Here is a 19,584-nt window from a genome sequence, read left to right on the forward strand (position 1 = left end):
GTGAGGTGGGCTCCCAACCCGCTGTTTGCTCTAGGCATTGGCACGATTTATTTTGCAAGTGATTGGCATTGTTATGGTTGATGAGATCATCAACTCCTGGCCCATTGCCCAATCCAACATCAGCTTTTCTGACAGCTCTGTCCTAAGGCTGCTGTTTCCCTGCAGTTAAACCCACAGAGGCTCGACAAACTCCGGTGGTAACAGGAGCCTTGGCATTTACGGCAATACTGCAATCCCAAGGAAACCAAACTCATTCTTAAAAGCTGGCTGAACAAACCTTGTCTCGCCTATCAATTATTCAAATAGAACCCGAGTCCTGGAGGCACTTAATTCCCTCTTCCCCAAGGACTAAGTTTGTCATGAGTGAAAAAGCCACTCCGAGATGTCATTTTGTTGGTTTGGTGGCCACGAGCTGTCAGAGCGCAAAGTTGGGGGATAATTGGTGGGCCTGCGGTGTTTCTTTTCTCTTTTTGCGAGTGTTAGCAATTCTGTCCAAGCTCTCAGTTCAGCCATCAAACCAAAGGCTGCAGACAATGGTGTAGCCCTGGCGGGTCTGAGGGCGTCAACTGCTGGCTGCTCCCTGGTTGCTTTGGAAGTCTCAGAGGGGGAAGTGATGAGGAAGTATGAGTCAGAGGTCATTTCACTGAACCGATACCCCTGTTATATGGCAGCTGTGCTAGATGGAGGCAGGATGCATCAGAAAGGGCAGGGCAGGAAGGACCTACATGACCCAGACCCTAATGCAGCAGGAAGGTGGCCACAGGGGGCGCCGAGGGGGTACTCACAGTGCCTGCATAGTGGACGAGCTCAAAGTGGGCCTCAGGCCCCTTGCCTTTGCCCCCCTTGGGCTTGAGGAAGTTGCTGGACTTGCCCAGGTGGTTGTCATAGAGCGCTGCCTTGAAGGTGGCGTCGGTGGCCTTGGGGAAGACGCACTGTTCCTCCAAGATGGAGAAGATGCCCATGGGCTAGAAGGGAAGAGTGGTGGATGGTGTTACAGGAGGCCACGGGACCCCAACGGGGCCACTCAGGTGTTGGCCTGGGGGTGGTGGGAGGGGTGCCACAGACACCCAGGTGGCCAGCCAGGAAGCAGAACTCTGGGCAAGGAGCACTGGTAATGGTGCAGTAGCTGGTCTTCAAATGCCAAGGCCATTTAGATTGAAAGAGGCTAGAATTCATTGAATTTAACAGAAGGGACGATGAAGGTCAGAAGGGGCTACATAGCTCCCCAAATGCTAACCCCTCCCAAACAGTGGTGTCAGGCAGGTTGGCCCTCAGGAAAATGGTAAAGTCAATGACACCTGTCCTCTTTGTGTTTAACACTCTTCTATCCACTCTTGCCCTCAAAGACATTCCTGGCTACCAGGGGCTGCAGATGGTTCTAGGTCTTTTCTCATAGAACAAGGGAGCTTGTAAATGCTGTCTCTCCACCCCAATCTATGGAGGGTCTGGATTTCTAAGGAATATTTCTGGAAGAGGGCAATGTTTAACCCCAAAGGTCAAACATGAGGACATTTCAGGTTCTGTGACAGCTGGATAAGGAGGTGTTTGTAGGTGTTAGGGGACATGAGGATTGTGCACACAGCTTGTTTTTGGAGACTCTTTTCCTGGGAGGTTAAGGCTGGTCTCACATTGGAGACCCCTGGCTGCCTGGCTAATAGCTTCCCTATGATGGCCCCTAGGCTGAGCCTCAAAGACAACATACGTTATTTGCTTTCTTTATTTTTTAAGTTTTTACTCTGAAATAATTTTAGGCTTGCAAAAGAGTGTGAAGCATTCCTACGTGTCTTTCATCTGACTTCTCGAAATGTTGATGCAACTTCGGTAACAATAATGAAAAACAGGAAATTAACATTGATACAATTCTGTGAGCAGACTGTTCAGATTTTGTCATCTGTCCTGTTGATGTCCTTTTTCTATCCCTTTTCTGCATTTGATCAAACCATATATATTCTTGAAGCAGGCCCTTTGCTAAAATGTTCCCTATGGTATGATTATAGGGGTGGCCAGTAGACTGCCTGGGTTAGAACCTGACTCTGCCATTCACAGGTTGTGTGACCTAGGACAAGTTATTTCCCTTCTCTGTGCCTCAATGTTGCTATCTGTGAAATGGGTGTAATATATCCCTCCCCCCCACTCCTACCCGCCACACACACATGTGTGGCAGCTTAGGATGAGCCAGTGAGTTGAGGCATCCAACAGCCCAACTAACAGTTGTCATTGCAAAACTATCATACCCATTTTGCAAAGAGGAAGCTAGAGGCCAGACCAACCAAGGTCATTAGCAGTGCTGTTAGTGCCACTTCCTTCAGGCACCAGGGAAGTCCCCCTCTGAGCCCCTCCCACACCCCACTCAGGGCCCTGGCCTCTAAGCCCCACCTTGAGCAGCAGGTTACCTTTTCCAGGAGGTCAATGCAGGCCTGTAGGTCAAGGCCAAAGTCGATGAAGACCCATTCGATGCCCTCCCTCTTGTACTCCTCCTGCTCCAGCACGAACATGTGGTGGTTAAAGAACTGTTGCAGCTTCTCGTTGGTGAAGTTGATGCACAACTGCTCGAAGCTGTTGAACTGGGGTGGGAGGGCAGAGAGCGGGGCATCAGCCAGGACCCAGGCAGAGCCTCCCTGGGACCAGGACTGAGGGATGAGGGAGGCACAAGCTGAGCTCAGATTTGCTGTGGGCCAACCATTGTCAGGTGCTGCCCCAGGTGCCTGAATGCTGACCACTGGACGGCCCTCCGTCAGCCCTTCTTGGTTACCCTCCCCTGCAAAGGCCCAGAGCAGCTTAGAACCTGCAGAGCAGGGTTATGGAGGAGGGGAGCAGAAGAGAGTGCAGGGGAGAGGGCATGGGAACGATCCAGCTGACATCGTGTTGATACATGCGTGACATGTATCAACATGTGATCCAGCTGACATCGTGTTGATACATGACATCACGTTGATCCATTTACACAAGGGAAATTGGCCAACACTTCAAATAAGGTTTTTCTTTCTTTCTCCTTTCCTCTCTTTCCCTCCCTCCCTCCCCCGCTCCTTCATGTGGTTAATGAAAATCATTGTGGAAAGAATCATTTCTTCCCAGGATAGAATCATTTGAGAGGCATTATGCTTCTGATCCCCTGTGTGCCTCTGGACAGTTCACTCTCTGGGTGCAGTTTCTTTATCCTCATCCAGAGGATGAAAGGGTTTGAGGGGTTTACAAGCCTTAAAAAAAATCAGAGAGTGCTTTCTCTTAATGAAATCCCATGCTAAAGCTACATGAAAAATAGGTTAGAGCAGAGGTGCTGTTGTAATCAGAGGGCATGCTCGTGTGTCAGACCCTGTGCTGAGCTGCACCTGCTCAAAACCTTACAAGGCAAGGAGTAGTGTCCCCATTAACAGGTGGAGAAAGAGAGGCACACAGCTTGGAAGTGGCCAAGCTGGGATTCGAACCCTGTTTGTTTATTGCACACACTCTATTGTTGACATAGACCATCCTCCTTTCCCCTAGTCCATTCCCTGCTGGCCGTCAGTGGCTTCCCAGGATGCCAGGGAATCCAGTTTGGAAACTCTAAACCTCCTTCCGCCTATGAAGTTAAAGGATTCTATTGTAGATGGCAGTCAGATTATCCTTTTAGAGCCTGAAAGAAATTGGGCTAAGCTTTTTTTTTTTTTTTTTTTTTTTTTAAAGTGGGCTCCATGCCCAGCACGGAGCCCCTGGGGCCTGAACTCATGACCCTGAGATCAAGACCTGAGTCAAGATCAAGAGTCAGATGCTCAACCAACTGAGCCACCCAGGTGCCTCTGGGCTAAGCTGTTTAAAAAAAAAAAAAAATCCACCTGTGGCCAGTAGAAATCTTAAAATAATAGGATAGTGGAGTGGAAAGAACTTTATAGATCATCTCTTCTAGTCTGTTCATTTTAGAGTTGAGAAAACTGAGGCTCCGAGAGGGGTAGCCACTTTCCTAAGGCCACACAGCTAGCTAGCCAACCTGAGTCCAGAACCAGATCTACTGACTCCTAATCATGCTGCCTCCAATTACAGAGTTAAATATTCCTGACCCACAATACCGGTCTGTGAGGAGACCTGAGTCTCTCTCGTGTTGGAAAGAAGTGGGGGGCTACCAGTGTTGTGCTGGCCAATCAGCTTACTCTCTCTCAAAAACAAGAGGAAGGAAGGAAAGAAAGAAGGGAGGGAGGGAAGGGAAAGAGAGGAAAGGAGAAAGAAAGAAAGTCCTTATCTGAAGTGTTGGCCAATTTCCCTTGTGTAAATGGATCCGCATGATGTCATGTATCATCAACACGATATCAGCTGGATCACAAAATTCTTGAAAACTCAACGGTCAGCCCTCACAAGACAGTACAGGCCAGCCCCAGCATGTCATCCATTCTGTCCAGTCTGTTTACCCTATTCTTTATGATTTGGTGCCATACAAATGAAGATGGAGCTTTCTGGATGCCAAAAGTCAGAGACCCAGGAGCAAACAACTGAGATCAGCCCACCCCAGGTCCAAGATGAGAAACAAGAGAACTGTGGTGAAAAGTAGCTTTTAAAAGGAAAATGGTGACCCCCAAAGCAGAAACAGAATGCCAGGGCAGGCACACCTCAAAGATCTCGAAGCCAGCGATGTCCAACACCCCAATGAAGAATTGCCTCTGCATCTTGGTGTCCAAGGTCTTGTTGATCCTGACCACCAGCCACTTGAACATCTTGTCATAGATGGCCTTGCCCAGAGCCCCGATGGAGTTGTTGCACTGTTCCATGTTCTGGCCCTTTTGCACAAACTCATTGCCTACTTTGACCCGGGGCCTGGTGATGCCCTTCTGGAGCTCCCCGGAATTGAGACCCATGAGATGGGAGACTTTGTCAGCCACTGAGTAGGGACAGAAAAAGCAGGTGTGTGAGAAACATGACGTCCTGCCCTGGAGAAACCCAGCACCATCCATCATGGTTAGGGAAGGGAGGAAGGAGAGGGTAGCAGAGACTCTATGTCGCCCATGAGAGAAGAGACATCTGAGATGGTTTCCCACACTCGCTCAAGGTCAAATGGCAAAGCAGAGCATAGAAACCAAAATCTTGACTCTGACCCTCTGTCACATCTCCCTGAGATTATCAATGTCTGGATGTCAAAGAAACATTCTTGGTTTACAGCACATCTCTGAAATGTGCACAGAGCCTCAGAGAGTCCTGAACCCCTGCTGCTGGCCCCCTCCTCCTCGAAGAGCCCCAGCCAGACACCTACCCTCCGTGGTGTCCACTTCAGCCTGCTCTTCTCTGGGCTTCTGCTTGAACTTCATGTTCCCAAAATGCATGATGCCCCCCGTCAGCTTATAAACACCAATCTTCTCCTCTGGGCTGAAGCCCAGCACATCAAAGGCGACCTATAGGGAAGAGAAAGTCAAGACACTCCTGGCTTCTTACCCCACAGAATAGAGGCCGTGGCCCTGCAGCTGTGGGGGTGGCACCGGTGGGTCATGGTGGCCACGGTGGTATGGCGTGGGCTCTGGAGGTCAAACACACCCCGGCCTGGAGGCGGGTCAGTTTTCCTCCAAGGAGCCTAGACCAGATGCTCAGCAGTGTAGTCATTGTATTTATTTACTCTCCCTGGTCTCCATTTAGTCATCAGCAAAAGGGGGATCGTAGGTGGTCATAAGGATAAACCAGAATGACGTTTCAACGTTTAGTCCAATGCTTGATGCATAGCACTTGAGAGATAATAATAAACGGGAAGTCACATTATCATCACTGTCATTACTACTGCTAAAGCCTCATGGTAGGTACCAGGAGAGGGAAAGGCAAAGGCGCATCAGAAATCGATGCTACTGTCAGACCCCAACAGAAGTTACAGGTGCTCAATGTCAAACGAGGAGAAAGGGGGTACAGTAGGAACTGCAGAGACGGGGGGTGGGGGTCGTTCCTAGCCTGGCTGGAGTACGTGGCCCCTTCGGTTCCTTGGAATTCTAGTTTGGTTCTACTTGCTACGACAGGTGAGAGAGGTGCCAGCTGCAGTCCCAGAGATCTCCAGGGGAGAATGTGGGCTATTGCCTGGCTGCTGGGAATGGTCCCCACCCCATTTGGATCCCCTCCCCAGGTGACAATGTGTGCAGGGCCCCCATAGTCTCTGTCCTAACTTTCCCTGCCACATGCCAGCCAGGAGGGTCCACTCACATCTGTGATCTGCAGCTCCTCCCCGTCATCCATATTCTCCACCACTGTGACGCCCTGGCTCACCCAGTGGTACTCCTTAGGGTTGGGGACCAGCAGCAAACTCTCTGCCAAGAGCAGGAAAGCAGGTTAGCAGCTGAGCGACGTGTGGTTTTCTTCTCTTTCCATTTTAAGCCGGATCCCTAAATGCATCTCCTGTGCCCAGCATGACAGTAGGTATCATGGGGTTACAGAGCTGGATAAAACAGGGTCTCTCTGGGTCACAGGGGGACTTGAATAGGGCCCAGGATGAGCTTTAGGGTGACAGGAAGGTCTCAGCAACTTGGTTGTGTCCTTCACTACTTGTGCCAGTACCTGGTGCCTATTGGGCCCCCTGTAGATATTTTTGGAATAAATTAATTCCTATCTTTCTCTTTCCTCTGTCCAGTAAATAGCAGTTTACCCCCTAAGGCAGAAGGTAACACAGTGTCTGCAGTGGGCAGTAACAATCACTTGCACATGGTATGCATGGATATTGTTGCTTTTATAAAGCAATATACTCACTTCTATTTTTCTTCATATGTGTGCCCCTCTTGGTCTATCTTTGTTTTTCCACTTTTGGAAGAAACGTGGGTGCAAGAAATACTTTCATGTTCCTTCATCTCTACTGTTGGGAAAAACTAGAGCCCAAGAAGGAAGATAAATATTGGCTGTCACCCTGCTCTAGGGTCGGGGAGGCAATAGGGTCTGGTGGGGAGGGTGGTAGACAAGAGAGCTTGCACTCCACCCAAAGGGGCCATCACCACTCAACTGCCTTGATTAGCGCCTTGTGTAACAGCAGGCCCATGGCTACTGGATCTTTTGCTACTCCAGAGAAACCAAGAAGATGGTGGTATGTTTTTTTTGTTTTGTTTTTGTTTTTTATGTGAAGTCTTCCAATTTCAAAATGCTATCCATTAATTAAAAAGGACAGTGTGTCTGACGCAAATAAAGCCCAGTTGTGTGTGGGGAATGGTACCTAGTCTCTGGTAGGGTTAGGAGGTGTGTATGCGGAAGATTGATCTCTCCCCTCACTTTTTACCCTCAGCAGGTCTGCCATGACTAGTTGAGCAGGTTGGTGCCTGCACAAGAGCATCTAGGTGAGTGAGTGAGTATACTTTGCTCATCAGATAATGCACTCAGGGTGGGCTGTGTCCACCCAGAAGGGAGCCTCTTGTTCTCGCACATGAGATGGTCCTGGGCTGACCTCTCTGCTCCTGTCTGAACACTGGGCCTAGAGGCAGCAGGTCCAAGACCCATACTGCAGGTCTGTGTCTCAGCCATGAGTTGCAGACATTCCAAAACCCTATCTGTGGTATGGGCCAGCAGTGGTATTTGGTCTCATGAGGCCATTGTGAATATGGGATGTAAGTAGAACTTTGAGAAAGTTCCGTGTAACCTATGCATGTAACTCAAAGGGATTCCTGCAGAACCACGGAAGGCGGGGGGGGCGGGTTGTTACTGGACCCTCTGTCCTCAGGAGCTGTTTTGTTATTGAAAAAAGAGGAAAAGCAAGTTAAGGGGCAGGCAGATAGACATAAAGATCTTTACCAATAAGTTCAGGTTTCTTGTTAGAGAGAATCTGGTAGAAAATATGGTAACCCCTCTCAGCAGCTTGCTGTGAGATGACACGAGATTTCTCTAAGAGATCTGGAAAGGAAGGTGCAAACATGTCCATAAATACAGTCCCATTCTGTCTGGAGTGCAGGGTGCCAGCCAACAGGCTCCCCTCTCCATACAGCCCCACGCAATAGCCAGTCCAGGGGCCGTTCCCTCTGCCCTGGGCATGGCTGCTGGAGGCCTGACTATCGGTGGAGGGGAGCCCGGAAGCCCGGGAGCAGGGCCAGCCCCCCAGACATGAGACAACACTGGGCCCCACACACTGTGTAGCTGGTCCCGCCCCACAAGAGCCCTCCAAAGGGGGCCAGACTCACAGCTCTCAATGTCCGCTCCGGCCAGTTTGCCTGTTGTTCCGAAGTGGATTCGGATGAACTTGCCCTGAGCCGGGAGGAGAGGGTTGTGAGGGAGGATACAGGTAGTTCTAGACCAACAGAGTCCCTCATTGGCAGCTCCCCTGAATTCCAAGGGTCCTATTGGGAATGTAACTGAGCCAGACATCACTGTTCGTGGAGCTGCGGATTTCCCACACAGAAAGGTAGAGAAGAAGGACGGGGCTTGGAGCAAAATTTAGGGTCTGTGGGGTAGCCCCACAGGGCATTTGTGGGGAGAGGAGCACTGGCAGGAGGGTCTGGCGCCTCTGGGAAGCATGCTTAGAGGCAGACATGGGGGAATTTGGCCAAAGGGTGTAGGAGGCACACTACGGAGTCTCCTTACTGACACACTGCATCCCTCTCCCTGAACTTTGGTAGAACCACCGGGAAATTCTCCTGGAAATAGGTGTCTTTGTGTCTCCATCTCTGCTGCTCCTGCCCATCTGCCCCTCACCTCAGTTTCTCACCTGCCTTCCCTTCCTCCCTGCCCAGCTCTGTTTACCTAGGCTCCCTGCCAGCCCACTGGCTCAGGCGATGAGGGGCCCCAGCAGGAGACTGGGAATCAGGAGGAAAGCCTGGGCATTTCTCCTCCCTGGACAGCACCTCAGGTAGTGGAAGGTAGAACTCCCACAAGAGGACTGAGCTAGCTCCAGAATCCACCAGGGCCCTGGGGACAGCACGTTTCCTGCATCCCTCCAACGGGCCAACAGTGGTGTTTGGAGGGGAGGGATAAGGGGAGGTGTCTACAGCTTTCAGCTAATGTGCATCTCTGGCTCCCTTGTCCGACTTCTCAGCCCTTCCATCACTGTCACTGCTTTCTCCATCACCAAGTCTCTGCTTTCAAGCTCCTGGATTTAAATACTGATGTGGTTCTGTTTGATATAGACCCTGACAGATAGGACGTTAAAAATCTCTGGGAAGGAGATGCTGTGACTCTCTTCATTCTATTTGCATGTTTAAATCAGCCCCAGTTTCCTTACCTGGAATGGGGTGACACCTATCCCCCCCTCCCCTCAAGGGGCCACTGTTGCCGCTGCTCACACTTACAAAGCGAGAGGAATTGTTGTTCCTGATGGTCTTGGCATTCCCGAAAGCCTCCAGCACAGGGTTTGCCTGGATGATTTGATCCTCCAGGGACCCCTGACCCAGAGAGAAACACAAGGTTGGGTGCTGCCCGGAGAGTCAGGGCTTTCACAGCACTGTGGCTTTGGAGCCAGGAGCCAAGAGAGGAAAGGCCTTGGGAGGCCTGGAAATCAGGGCAGGAAGGAACCCGGGAAGAGGGCCACCACCTGATGACCATTCCTGCGGCCCTGACATGGGAGGGGCACCTGGCAGATGACAGGCCTTGCTTCTTAGCTGTTCTGTACTTTGTGATTGCGGGAGAGACTCCTGAGTGAGCCTGAAAACCCTTCCCAGGGCATCCCTGGTCTTCCTCACAAACTCTCCTTTGCTCTGTGGGCTTTTATAGATGCCACTGGCCCAGCTGTTGCTCCTTGTGCCCCCTGGCCCCCAGGGTCTGCTGAAGCAGCTGAGGGAGGAGCTGGTGTTCCCCTTTCTCCCCTGCCAAGCACCAGCAGCTCTGCCACCTGCCTTTCCCGGGACGGACGTGACCTGGGACAGTAGAATAGATCCTGTAGGAGGAGACCCAGTCTGTGGCCTCCTTTTCCCTATGTGGTTCATCCTTCTCTCCAAGCCTGTCTACTCCTCTGTAAAATGGCCCAAACCCACAGGACAGCTGTGAGGGTCATGTGGGCTCTGCTGTGTGTGCCCTCCTGGGTGTGCCTTTCCATGTGTGCCCATCTGTGTGTACCCTCCTGTCTGTGCCTGAAAACAGGGTGGGCTGGCATGACAGACTCTGAGTGTGCCCGTTGGTCCTACCTTTCCATCCGAGGACTGTTTGCCAGTTCCTCCGACATTTGCAAAGTACTGAATGACCTTCTTCGTGTTCTCAGTCTTGCCAGCACCAGATTCTCCACTGTAAGTGGAAAATAGAAGCCGACAAGTGAAGCACAAAGAGGGGATTGGCCACAGAGAAGCAAAGCAGTAAAAGTTGCAGGCTGAGTGTCACCATGATTCACCCTCAGCCAGGATAGGGACAGACAGTTGGGGGGTAGGGTTGGGGGACACAGAGGCCCCCTTCCAGTTTCACAGGTGCAGCCTTGATGTCCTGCTAAGCCCACGCACAGCCTGCAGATTTCCATACAAAGTCCCACCAATTAATTCTAATAAGGCTTAATTACATGTGTAAGACACAAACCTAATTATATGTATATAGACTGAGAGACAGAAGGGACACTTACGTGATTAGCATAGACTGATTTTCACGATCTGCAGGGAAGAAGACAGCAACAGGAAGATGTAATTAGGAAACACTTAGAAACTAGACATTTGACATCGCCCTGGCCAAACAGTCCTCATCTCCCTGCATCCCACTCAGCGGGGAGGTAGGGTGCAGCGACCACCAGAGGCCCAGACCCCTGTGTCCGGTGGGGTCCATGGCCACGTGCTTGCCACTGCAATGTTCACCTCTGCAGAAAGGCCCCAAATTCACCAGCCCCATTCTATATATTTACCCAGTCATAAGCAACATAAAAATCACTTCATGGACCACCATGCCACATTGCAGAGATCATACAGGGAATGGTTAAGTGTTGACTTGAATCCTGGGCAAGTTACTCAACCTGGCATTCCATGTTTCTGTAAAGCTTAGAAGGGATGCGGTGTGAGGTAGGGCCGGTACTTAGCAAGTGCCCTGCACCCTTACTGAGCCCTGGTACCCAGTGTTAACATCATACCCTGCTGCTTCTCAGCACGTAGTGAAGATCTTCAATGGGTAGCGTGGAGTCAGGGTTGGGATTGGGTAGCCCGTGGTTCTAAAATGTTCGGAGCCAATGGCAAAAAGAGTTTTTGTCGCCCACCCTGAGAGCCCTAGAGGCCCTGCTGTACTCACTCATGAGCATGTCGTGGTAGGCGTTGTCAGAGATGGAGAAGAGGTGGGGTGGCATCTCTGTGCGCTTTTTGCCTTTGTACATGTTTGCCACGCGGGCTCCGTAGATGGGCAGCCACTTGTAGGGGTTGACTGTCACACAGAACAAGCCCGAGTAGGTCTGGTGGGAGGTGAGGAAGACAGTTAGCTGGCCTTTCCTCCTGATGTCCTCTTCCCTCCAAGCCCTAGCCTGTCCTAGAGCAGCCTGGGTGGGGAGGGCGCTGCCAGCCTGGAGAGGTACAGTAGCATCCCCTCCTGGAGGCAAAATCTGTATTGGAGCATCTAGTCAGTGAGCAAAACAATCCTTCACTTTCATATATTTGCTTCATTTTCTTCTGGTTTAATTATTTGCATAGATAACACAGTCACTGCAAGGGCAAATACACAGGAAAAGGTCTCTCCAGCTGCTCGGTGTCCCAACTCCTCCTCCCTCTGGGGAAGCACTGTGTTAATTTCTAACACCCTCTTCCATGGTTTTTGATGCATATACAAAGAAATCCAGGGATGTATTCTTACCCACCCCACTTCTTGTTTTTAAAGCAAAAGATAGCTTTCTATAATACTGTTCTATATCTTGCTTTTTCTATTTAATCTATCTGGGAGATTTTCATGAGAATTCACAGGGAGACTTCTGGGGTGTTTTAACAGATGCAAAGCCCTCCCTGGGTGGACACCCTCCCCCCCCACCCCCAGTGGGCAGCTGGGTTTGAACTACTCTTAAGAAGAGGCACCATCTTCTCTTTTCATCACAAGGCAATTTTGTAAGGAAATTGTCCCATTAAAGAGAAAAGCAAATCTGAAAAACCAATGAAGTAGTAGAAGAAAGGGGAGAAAAAGGGAGGACAGAAAACAACCACGTCCACGGGTCCCCCATCCATGAGTTCCAAACTGTCTTTCTCCTTGCTGGACCCTCACATTCACCTGAGAGCCCAGCCCCGACCCCGTGCCTCTTTTCAGGTAGACTTTAAAACCTTCCGCCTTGACCCAAATGGGAATAAACGCCTCCCTGCCTGACACCAGCTTCTTCTTAGCATAGCTGCCATATACATATTAAGTTTTTATGAGGAATATTATTAAATAGAAAGTGACCCAAAGAAAGAGAAACAAAGATGAGATAGAGCTCACTTAAGGAGTTGAGAGCAGGACACACAGTGTATCGCCCTGGGACCCCTGCCACTGAGTCACTCTTTCCTGTCAGTCCTGTCTGAGGGTGGGGGTGAGGCAGACAGCGGATGGATGGATGGATGGATGGATGGTTGGATGGACGGACGGACGGGGGTGACATCTAACAAGGCCATATGGTGTCACCAGAGGGAAAAAGATGTCTTGATGGGAGAGTCTGCAGTGGTGTAGTGGGGAGAAAGACTCCCGGATGGCAACCTCAGCAAAAGGTAGACCAGCTGCCCGTGGAGATGGCGCCATCACTGAGACATTGAAGGCTTGGAGTGGAAGTTCTAATGCGTCAGAAACATGGTCCCTGTGCCCTTGTCTGAGCCATACTGTGTGACGGTTGCTGGGAAGGTAGAGTAGCAGCTGTGTCCTTCCCATCAGGAGGGGCGCAGAAGATCAGCAGCCACCCCTCCTCCCCACCACCAGCCCCGGGGAACTCACATAGATCCTCATGTTGGTGTAGCGTTGGCGCAGATTGTTCAGGACGCTGGCCTCATTCAAGAAAGTCATATCTGCCATGTCACTGGCTTGGTAGAATTTGGGTGGGTTCATCTGCTGGACATCATCCTTCTTCACAGTGAGAGTCTGGGTGGGGGAGTGTCAAGGCACAACAGGAATTAGGGAACAGTATAGTCAGCAGCCATGTTAGCCTCTGGCACAAGGTACCACAGACTCTCTGGTATCTTGGAACGAGCTGGAGTCAGGTGACCAGTGGGCCCGACTCCTGGTCCAGCCATGTCCCACTGTGAGGCTTGGGCTGATGAGAGACCTCCAAGGCCACCCGAGTCCAGATTGCCCTTCCTCTGAAAGAGGGATCACAGGAGCTTCCTTGGCTGGTTGCAGGGAGAACTATATTAAGTGGGATCCTGTAAAATACCTTATAAGCTATTAAGTTCCATCCCTACATTCAGAGCACCTCTGGACCCTGCTTCTGTTCCTGCCAAGTCCGTGCTGATAGCTGAGCAGAACTTGCTTTTCAATCCCAGTGACACTTTGCAGAGATGTGACTCTTGGCTCTCTGCCTTGAGAATTGGCAGTGGTTTCTAAACAGTGTGAACCTTTTCATTGAAAAAAAAAGGAGGGGGCGCCTGGGTGGCTCAGTTGGTTGAGAGTCTGACCTTTTTTTTCTTTTTTTTTAAAGATTTTATTTATTTATTTGAGAGAGGAGAACATGAGTGGGAAAAGGGGCAGAGGGAGAAGGAGAAGCAGACTCCCCAGTTGGTGCCAAGCCCGACATGGGGCTTGATCCCAAGACCCTGAGATCATGACCTGAGCCAAGTCACACGTTTAACCAACTGAACCACCCAGGTGCCCCTGAGCTTCCAACTCTTGATTTCAGCCTGGGTCATGATCTTGGGCTTGTGGGATCAAGTCTCTCATTGGGTTCCATGCTCAGTGTGGAGTCTACTTGTCCATCTCCCTCTGTTCCTCCCTCTGCTCTTTCTCTCTCTATCTCAAAAATAAATAAGGGGTTGCCTGAGTAGTTCTGTGAGTATAATAATAATATACTATATATATATAATACTATAATATATAACAATAATAATAAAGTAAATAAAAACTTTAAAAAAAAGACATTTCCCTGCTCCCCCCAAGCCACCTTAAAGAATAAAATTGAGGGGCACCCGGGTGGCTCAGTGGGTTAAGCCTCTGCCTTTGGCTCAGGTCATGATCTCAGGGTCCTGGGATCGAGCCCCGCATCTGGCTCTCTGCTCAGCAGGGAGCCTGCTTCCCCCTCTCTCTCTGCCTGCCTCTCTGCCTACTTGTGATCTCTGTCTGTCAAAAAAATAAAAATAAAATCTTTAAAAAAAAAAAAGATTTGGGGCACCTGGGTGGCTCAGTGGGTTAAAGCCTGGGCCTTCGGCTCAGGTCATGATCCCAGAGTCCTGGGATCGAGCCCCACATCGGGCTCTCTGCTAGGCAGGGAGCCTGCTTCCCTTCCTCTCTCTGCCTACTTGTGATCTCTCTCTCTGTCAAATAAATAAATAAAATCTTTAAAAAAAAAAAGATTTAAAAAATAAATAAATTTAAAAAAAAGAATAAAATTGAAAGCAAGTGAGCAAGCAAACAAGACCAAAATAATAATAATAATAATGATAATAATAATAATAATAATAATAATAATACAATGAATCCTGAGCAGTTAATGTGTCAGGGTGAAAGTAGTAGTACAGGGTTAGGATCCTGGAGTGCCTGTGCACGGCAGGCAAACCCCATCCTCCCTCTGCGCCCCAATTTCTTCATGTGTAAATGAAAACCAGCACCAGCTCTTAAGTTCCAGCATCTGGGACCAAAGCTCAAGCCATGTGATCCAGAAAATAAACATCTTTGACAAGCTGCCTATAGCCCGAGATGTGAGGCTTGAACACGCACTGGGATTTCTGGGACTTTTAATAATTTATGAGTCCACTAGACAGATAACTTGAAACCTTGACAGTTCTGGAAAATCTACCCACTAATGGTCACCACACCCATGGTAAATCAAGCTGGGTTTTATTCCGAGTCCATTTCTGGGAGTTCCCAGATCTCTGGGCCTCGCCTTCAGGCAAACACTTCTCTCTCTCTCTCTCTCTCTCCCTCTCTCTCTCTCTCTGTCAGTGGAGGCAGAGGACAGGGGCTTTTACCCTTCTCTTAGAGGTCAGGTGAGTCAGTCTTTACCCCAGACCTGCGGTGCTCACAGAAGATATGCGCTGTCCTTAATGTCTATCCCAACCGCGGCCCTTGGGGATCCAAGCTCTCGTACATTACTCCTCAGTGCTCTCGTACATTACACCGCAGTGCTCTGCCCTTCTGAAAAGTCGGCTCCCCAGAGAAGTCAGCTTGACTTTCATGTTCCAGTCCCCTAGAATCTGGGGATAGTCTCATCTCCCTGCTGCTGCTCCCCTCGAAGTGAAGCAAAGCACAGATCTCAGCTCAGCTGCTGCAGGTTCTGATCACAGGTCTCTGGCCTCTTGTCTTCCTGACATTGACCGAGGACCAACTCACACTCCTGCTGCTCGGCCCACCCCGGAGAAATGGTCTTGTGACTTGGGGGCATGTGGGTGTTTGAGCCCAATACAGCTAGGTTTGAATCTGAGCTTGGTGTTTGCTGTCTTTGGGACCATGGGCAAGTTACGTAGGGCCTCCCTCATCCTTTACAAAATAGTAACTCCTAAAATCCCACTACATAAGATTATTGAAAGGATTAAACAAAACATCCAGTGCCTCACCAGGAGTCTGCCATAGGATAGCGGCTTAACAAACCCAAATTGGTATCCACTCTCTCGTCACCCCCACAGTCAGAAAACAGTGGAGACCAATAGAGAGAGAAGTGTGCTGGTAAACCAGCTATATGGGTCGGGGGGGTGGGGGAAATCCCTGATTTATACCATTTGTCACGACATCAAGCTGCCAAAAGTTTAATACTCGGCTGCAAAGTCCCTGGTTGTTTAGCGTTGGGTGTTGGGTCCTCACAAGCCAGGACAAGCCAGCTCCAGCACTACCGCCATGCAGCAAGGGACTCTGAGCCTCCATCTGTGGGCACGCAGGTGGAGAGCTCCCTGAGTCAGCCAGGGTGTTCTGGGCCCTGCCTCACGTTCCTCATGCCGCTGTGAGCACACAGTGCAACTGCTGATGTCTGTGATCCTCACTGCCGTGCCCCATGAAAGTAACTCTCACACAATCTCGTGCACACGCGTGCTATTTCAGAGCATACAATGTACTTGCATGTGTCCTACCATGTTGGAGTCTCTACTGGGGGAGAGTCAAAGCTCAGGGAGGGCAGGTGTCTTGCCCAGGGCCATAGTTCAAGTGTAGTCAGGTCAGCACACAGGACTCAGAGGCATCTGCCCTCTTAACCATCCTGCCTCTTGAGCATGGACAGCAGAGCCTGAGTATCTGCCACTCCCTAAGCTCAGTGTCTTCCTGGAGATTATTCCCCACTCACCTGGTTGTTGACTGTCTTCACGGTGACCTGGTCGCCCTGTTCAGACTGGATCTCCCCAGCAACGAAGCCCTCTTTCTCGTCTTTGACCCAGCAGGACTTCTTGATGTCATAGGGCTTGTTCATGGCTTCGATCCTCTCCTTTTCTGGAGGTGCCAGGAAGGGCATTGGGTCCACATCGTCCCCACATTCACCTTTGTATCCACCAGGCATTGTGGCTTGGCTGATGGAGGAGCAGGAGGGAACCAAGGGAGGGAACCAGGGCTTCCCTGGGTGCTGTAGGGAAGAACAAGGACAGTTTGCCAAGACTGATGGGTAGGCTGCAACAAATGCCCCAGTAGAGATGGGGTTTCTTCTTTCAGGTCACTTTGGAGGTCTTGTGGCATTAGGTCTTAATAATCAAGAATTAGAAATTAGTTAATAGCACCTCAGAGTTGTTATAGCCCCCCACCAACTGCAAAATACTTTTGCCACCTGTCCTCTCATATGCCTCTCACAATAAGGCTGTGAGGTAGGGATCAGGAAACTCATTTTATGGAGGAGAAGACGAGAGCCTGGGGAGGCTAAAGCAAGGATTTTAACCATGAAATTGGTATAAGAAAACAATTACTACTTGGTTTTGCTTTCCCTTAAGGTATGAAGAGGCCACATACCATAGTAGGACCCCAGTAACACAGTTCCTGTTGGGTTTGTCCCCAGCAGAAAGCACAGCTAATCTTTCATTTTAGCCTGGTTGTAAACATCTTAAAATATTATTTACCCTCATCTCAACTTTGAAATCATGGTCTTATTAGATCCTGAGTTAGCTGTTATTTAAATCTACTTACAAAGAAGTAGATTTTAATTACTATATTTAATTACTATATACTTTTAATTACTATATCACAGGGTAACTTGTAAATATTTTGATAACTGTATTTTAATATAATCGGTTTCCTTTGCAACCCCACATATATATTTTTTAATGTATTTAAAAACAGTAATCTGAGTTGAGGTCTATAGGCTTTGCCAGATGCTAAGCAAGTGGTTGGTCCAGAATAATTGCCCGGATTCAGGGATTACCTTTCTTAAGATGAGGCCAGCCTGGGGGCAAGCCTGGGCTTCTAGGTCTCCAAACCCAGAGAATTTCACCAAACCACCAGGAAGAAGAACTGGGGATTCATGGCAGCAAAGAGAGAAGTCTGGGGGAATCCCAGTTTGTCTTGGGGGTAAAGAACCTTCTCAGAAGTTTGGGGAGGGTGTGGTTCTGAGGCCCTTTGTCAGCAGTGCTGTTCTAGAGGCCAAGGACAGTGTCCAGCTCTAAATAAGCCAGCTGGGGATGGAGGGTCTCAGGACTGTGCCTCCCAGGATCCCCGCTGCCCTGAGCTATCCTCAGGAGGGCTCCAGCTTTTTCTGTCAAGGGCTCTGGTGTTTCCAGAAGAAGCTGACAGAGGACAGCCAAGAGGCGGCAGCAAAACCAGACACTTGCTCCTGGTCTCATCCCTCTGTGGGGTCCCTCTGTCTTCGGGCCCCACAGCCCCAAAGCTGGTCTGTTTCACAGAAAATAAGAACGAGAGAAAGGGGGTAGGCACCCTGTGCCACCTGGTGATGCCTGTGTTCCCACTGGACAAAATGAACGTTTTAAATTCAGGTAGTAAGGTGCATAGGATTACCAAGGAAACAAATAGTATTAAAATATAATTAACAAAATTAAGTAAACCTGCTTGATACAGTAATACGTATCCTCCTTCACTAATGCATCAAATGACATGATCTGGCCGTGGTTCTCACAACCCAACAGCATTCTGAAGCAAAGATGGGAACCGACAATCTTTTGAGCTCTCTGCAACATTGTCCCGTGCTATGAAAACAAAGTCACAGGTGCGGGGGACTGTGATTTGCTGCCTGTGTTACAAAGGGGAAGGAATGAATGATACATTTCTGTTAAAGGATGGAATTGTTTCCCCACTGAAGACCCCAGAGCCTGGGGCGAGAACCCTGCCTGCCTCATCCTGAGTCCTGTCCCGGGGGAGCACTGAGCTGGGAGTCCTCAGTGTCCCGAGAGCTTCTAGCAGTCCATCCAGCACCCAGGAGCCTTGGCCTTCCCTCAGCTCTGCCGCAAGTCACCTTGGGCAGTGTGGAGGCTGCATTCGGCCTCCTCCCTCTCCCCCTTTCTGGAAGAGAGGATTGCTCAACATAAACTTCCTTTTGTCATTTGTTGTCCCCAATGGCTCAGTTGCATTGTCTTTTTGCTGCCTCATTTTCCTGCTTCTGTTTAACACAGATGGTAGTCACCAAGGAATGAGACCAAAATCCACATGAAAAAGAAAATGCAAGTATCAGCAAAGTCAGATTAAAGTGCATTAGACTTGTCATTAAAACAAAGCAACTGCTCGTGTCTGAGGGCTAGGTGCCTTTTAAAATTGTTCTAATGTGGGAGGAAGGGCCAGAAATTCTCCTTTGTTTATTCCGGATTAGGCTGCTTCTGTGTTTTGTTTTGTTTTTTTGACGAAGGTTTTGCAAGGAACCATAGCTAAGGTGTCATTGCTATTGTCCTGGCCTGGGGGCCTGGGACATAGAACCCCTGGGACCAGCCCCCCACCCTCCCAGCTGTACAGGCTCTGACACCAGGTTCCACCCCTCTCAGTGACCACAGTCCCTTGCTCAGTAGTGAGCCCATCTCTTAGTAGTGAGCCCAGGTCCCCTTGCATATTCAAGCATCTCCTGGCGCTGCAGACAACAGCTTTCTCCAGGCATCTTTGATAATTAAGACCCACTTTTTCTTTCTTTCTTTTTAAAAAATTTTAAGTTCTTCTTCTTCTTTTTTTTTTTTTTAGTAATTTCTCTACCCAACTTGGGGCTTGAACTCCCAACCCCGAGATCGAGTCGCATGCTCTTCCAACTGAGCCAGCCAGCCAGACACCCCTCAGACCCCCTTTTTAAAATCATAAACCACAGAACATAGAAAACATTCAGCTCAAGAAAACATTCAGCAAAAGCTGCAAGGGGTCTGGGGATTGGGGTGTAGGAGCAGAGATGCATTACCGTGTGGGAGGGACAGGGCTGGGACTGAGCCCTGGGGGAACCCAGCACCTCGCTCCCCTAACCAGGGAAGTCAGGTGGTACAGTGCAGTGCGTCTGGTCAGGCTTTGAATCCCAGTGCTGCCCTTGTCTCACCGTGGAATGCAGGTGGAATGCAGTACGAGCCCCAGCAGCTAGCTGCCTCCTTGCCTGCAGGTCCAGGCTCCTTGGAGCGCTGAATGATATGCTCCCTCTGCAGCCCAAGGCTCCAGAAATGCTCGCCTCCTGCTCAGCCTTGCTAATCTCTTGTCAGTCCACCCACTTTCCTCAGGTGGCTCCTCCAGAGCACCCATCTCCCC

At 49.8% G+C, this 19,584-nt stretch overlaps 1 protein-coding gene across 1 annotated transcript in view; it reads right to left on the reverse strand.

Annotated features, from left to right (window-relative positions):
• Positions 1 to 16,438, reverse strand: part of LOC125090248 (myosin-16) — a 60,417-nt gene extending 43,979 nt beyond the window's left edge. The window contains exons 1-13 of the mRNA XM_047712799.1: positions 16,229 to 16,438; positions 12,745 to 12,888; positions 11,098 to 11,254; positions 10,448 to 10,475; positions 10,026 to 10,122; positions 9,195 to 9,287; positions 8,091 to 8,154; positions 7,708 to 7,806; positions 6,142 to 6,245; positions 5,216 to 5,354; positions 4,578 to 4,846; positions 2,394 to 2,564; positions 786 to 965 (exon numbers count right to left, since the gene is read on the reverse strand). Coding sequence (XP_047568755.1) covers positions 786 to 965; positions 2,394 to 2,564; positions 4,578 to 4,846; positions 5,216 to 5,354; positions 6,142 to 6,245; positions 7,708 to 7,806; positions 8,091 to 8,154; positions 9,195 to 9,287; positions 10,026 to 10,122; positions 10,448 to 10,475; positions 11,098 to 11,254; positions 12,745 to 12,888; positions 16,229 to 16,438 — 1,755 coding nt within the window. The remainder of the gene's footprint in view (positions 1 to 785; positions 966 to 2,393; positions 2,565 to 4,577; positions 4,847 to 5,215; positions 5,355 to 6,141; positions 6,246 to 7,707; positions 7,807 to 8,090; positions 8,155 to 9,194; positions 9,288 to 10,025; positions 10,123 to 10,447; positions 10,476 to 11,097; positions 11,255 to 12,744; positions 12,889 to 16,228) is intronic.
• Between the last annotated feature and the right edge of the window lie 3,146 nt (positions 16,439 to 19,584).

The sequence above is a fragment of the Lutra lutra genome, chromosome 18 (genome assembly GCF_902655055.1).
Source record: "Lutra lutra chromosome 18, mLutLut1.2, whole genome shotgun sequence".
NCBI lineage: Eukaryota > Metazoa > Chordata > Mammalia > Carnivora > Mustelidae > Lutra > Lutra lutra.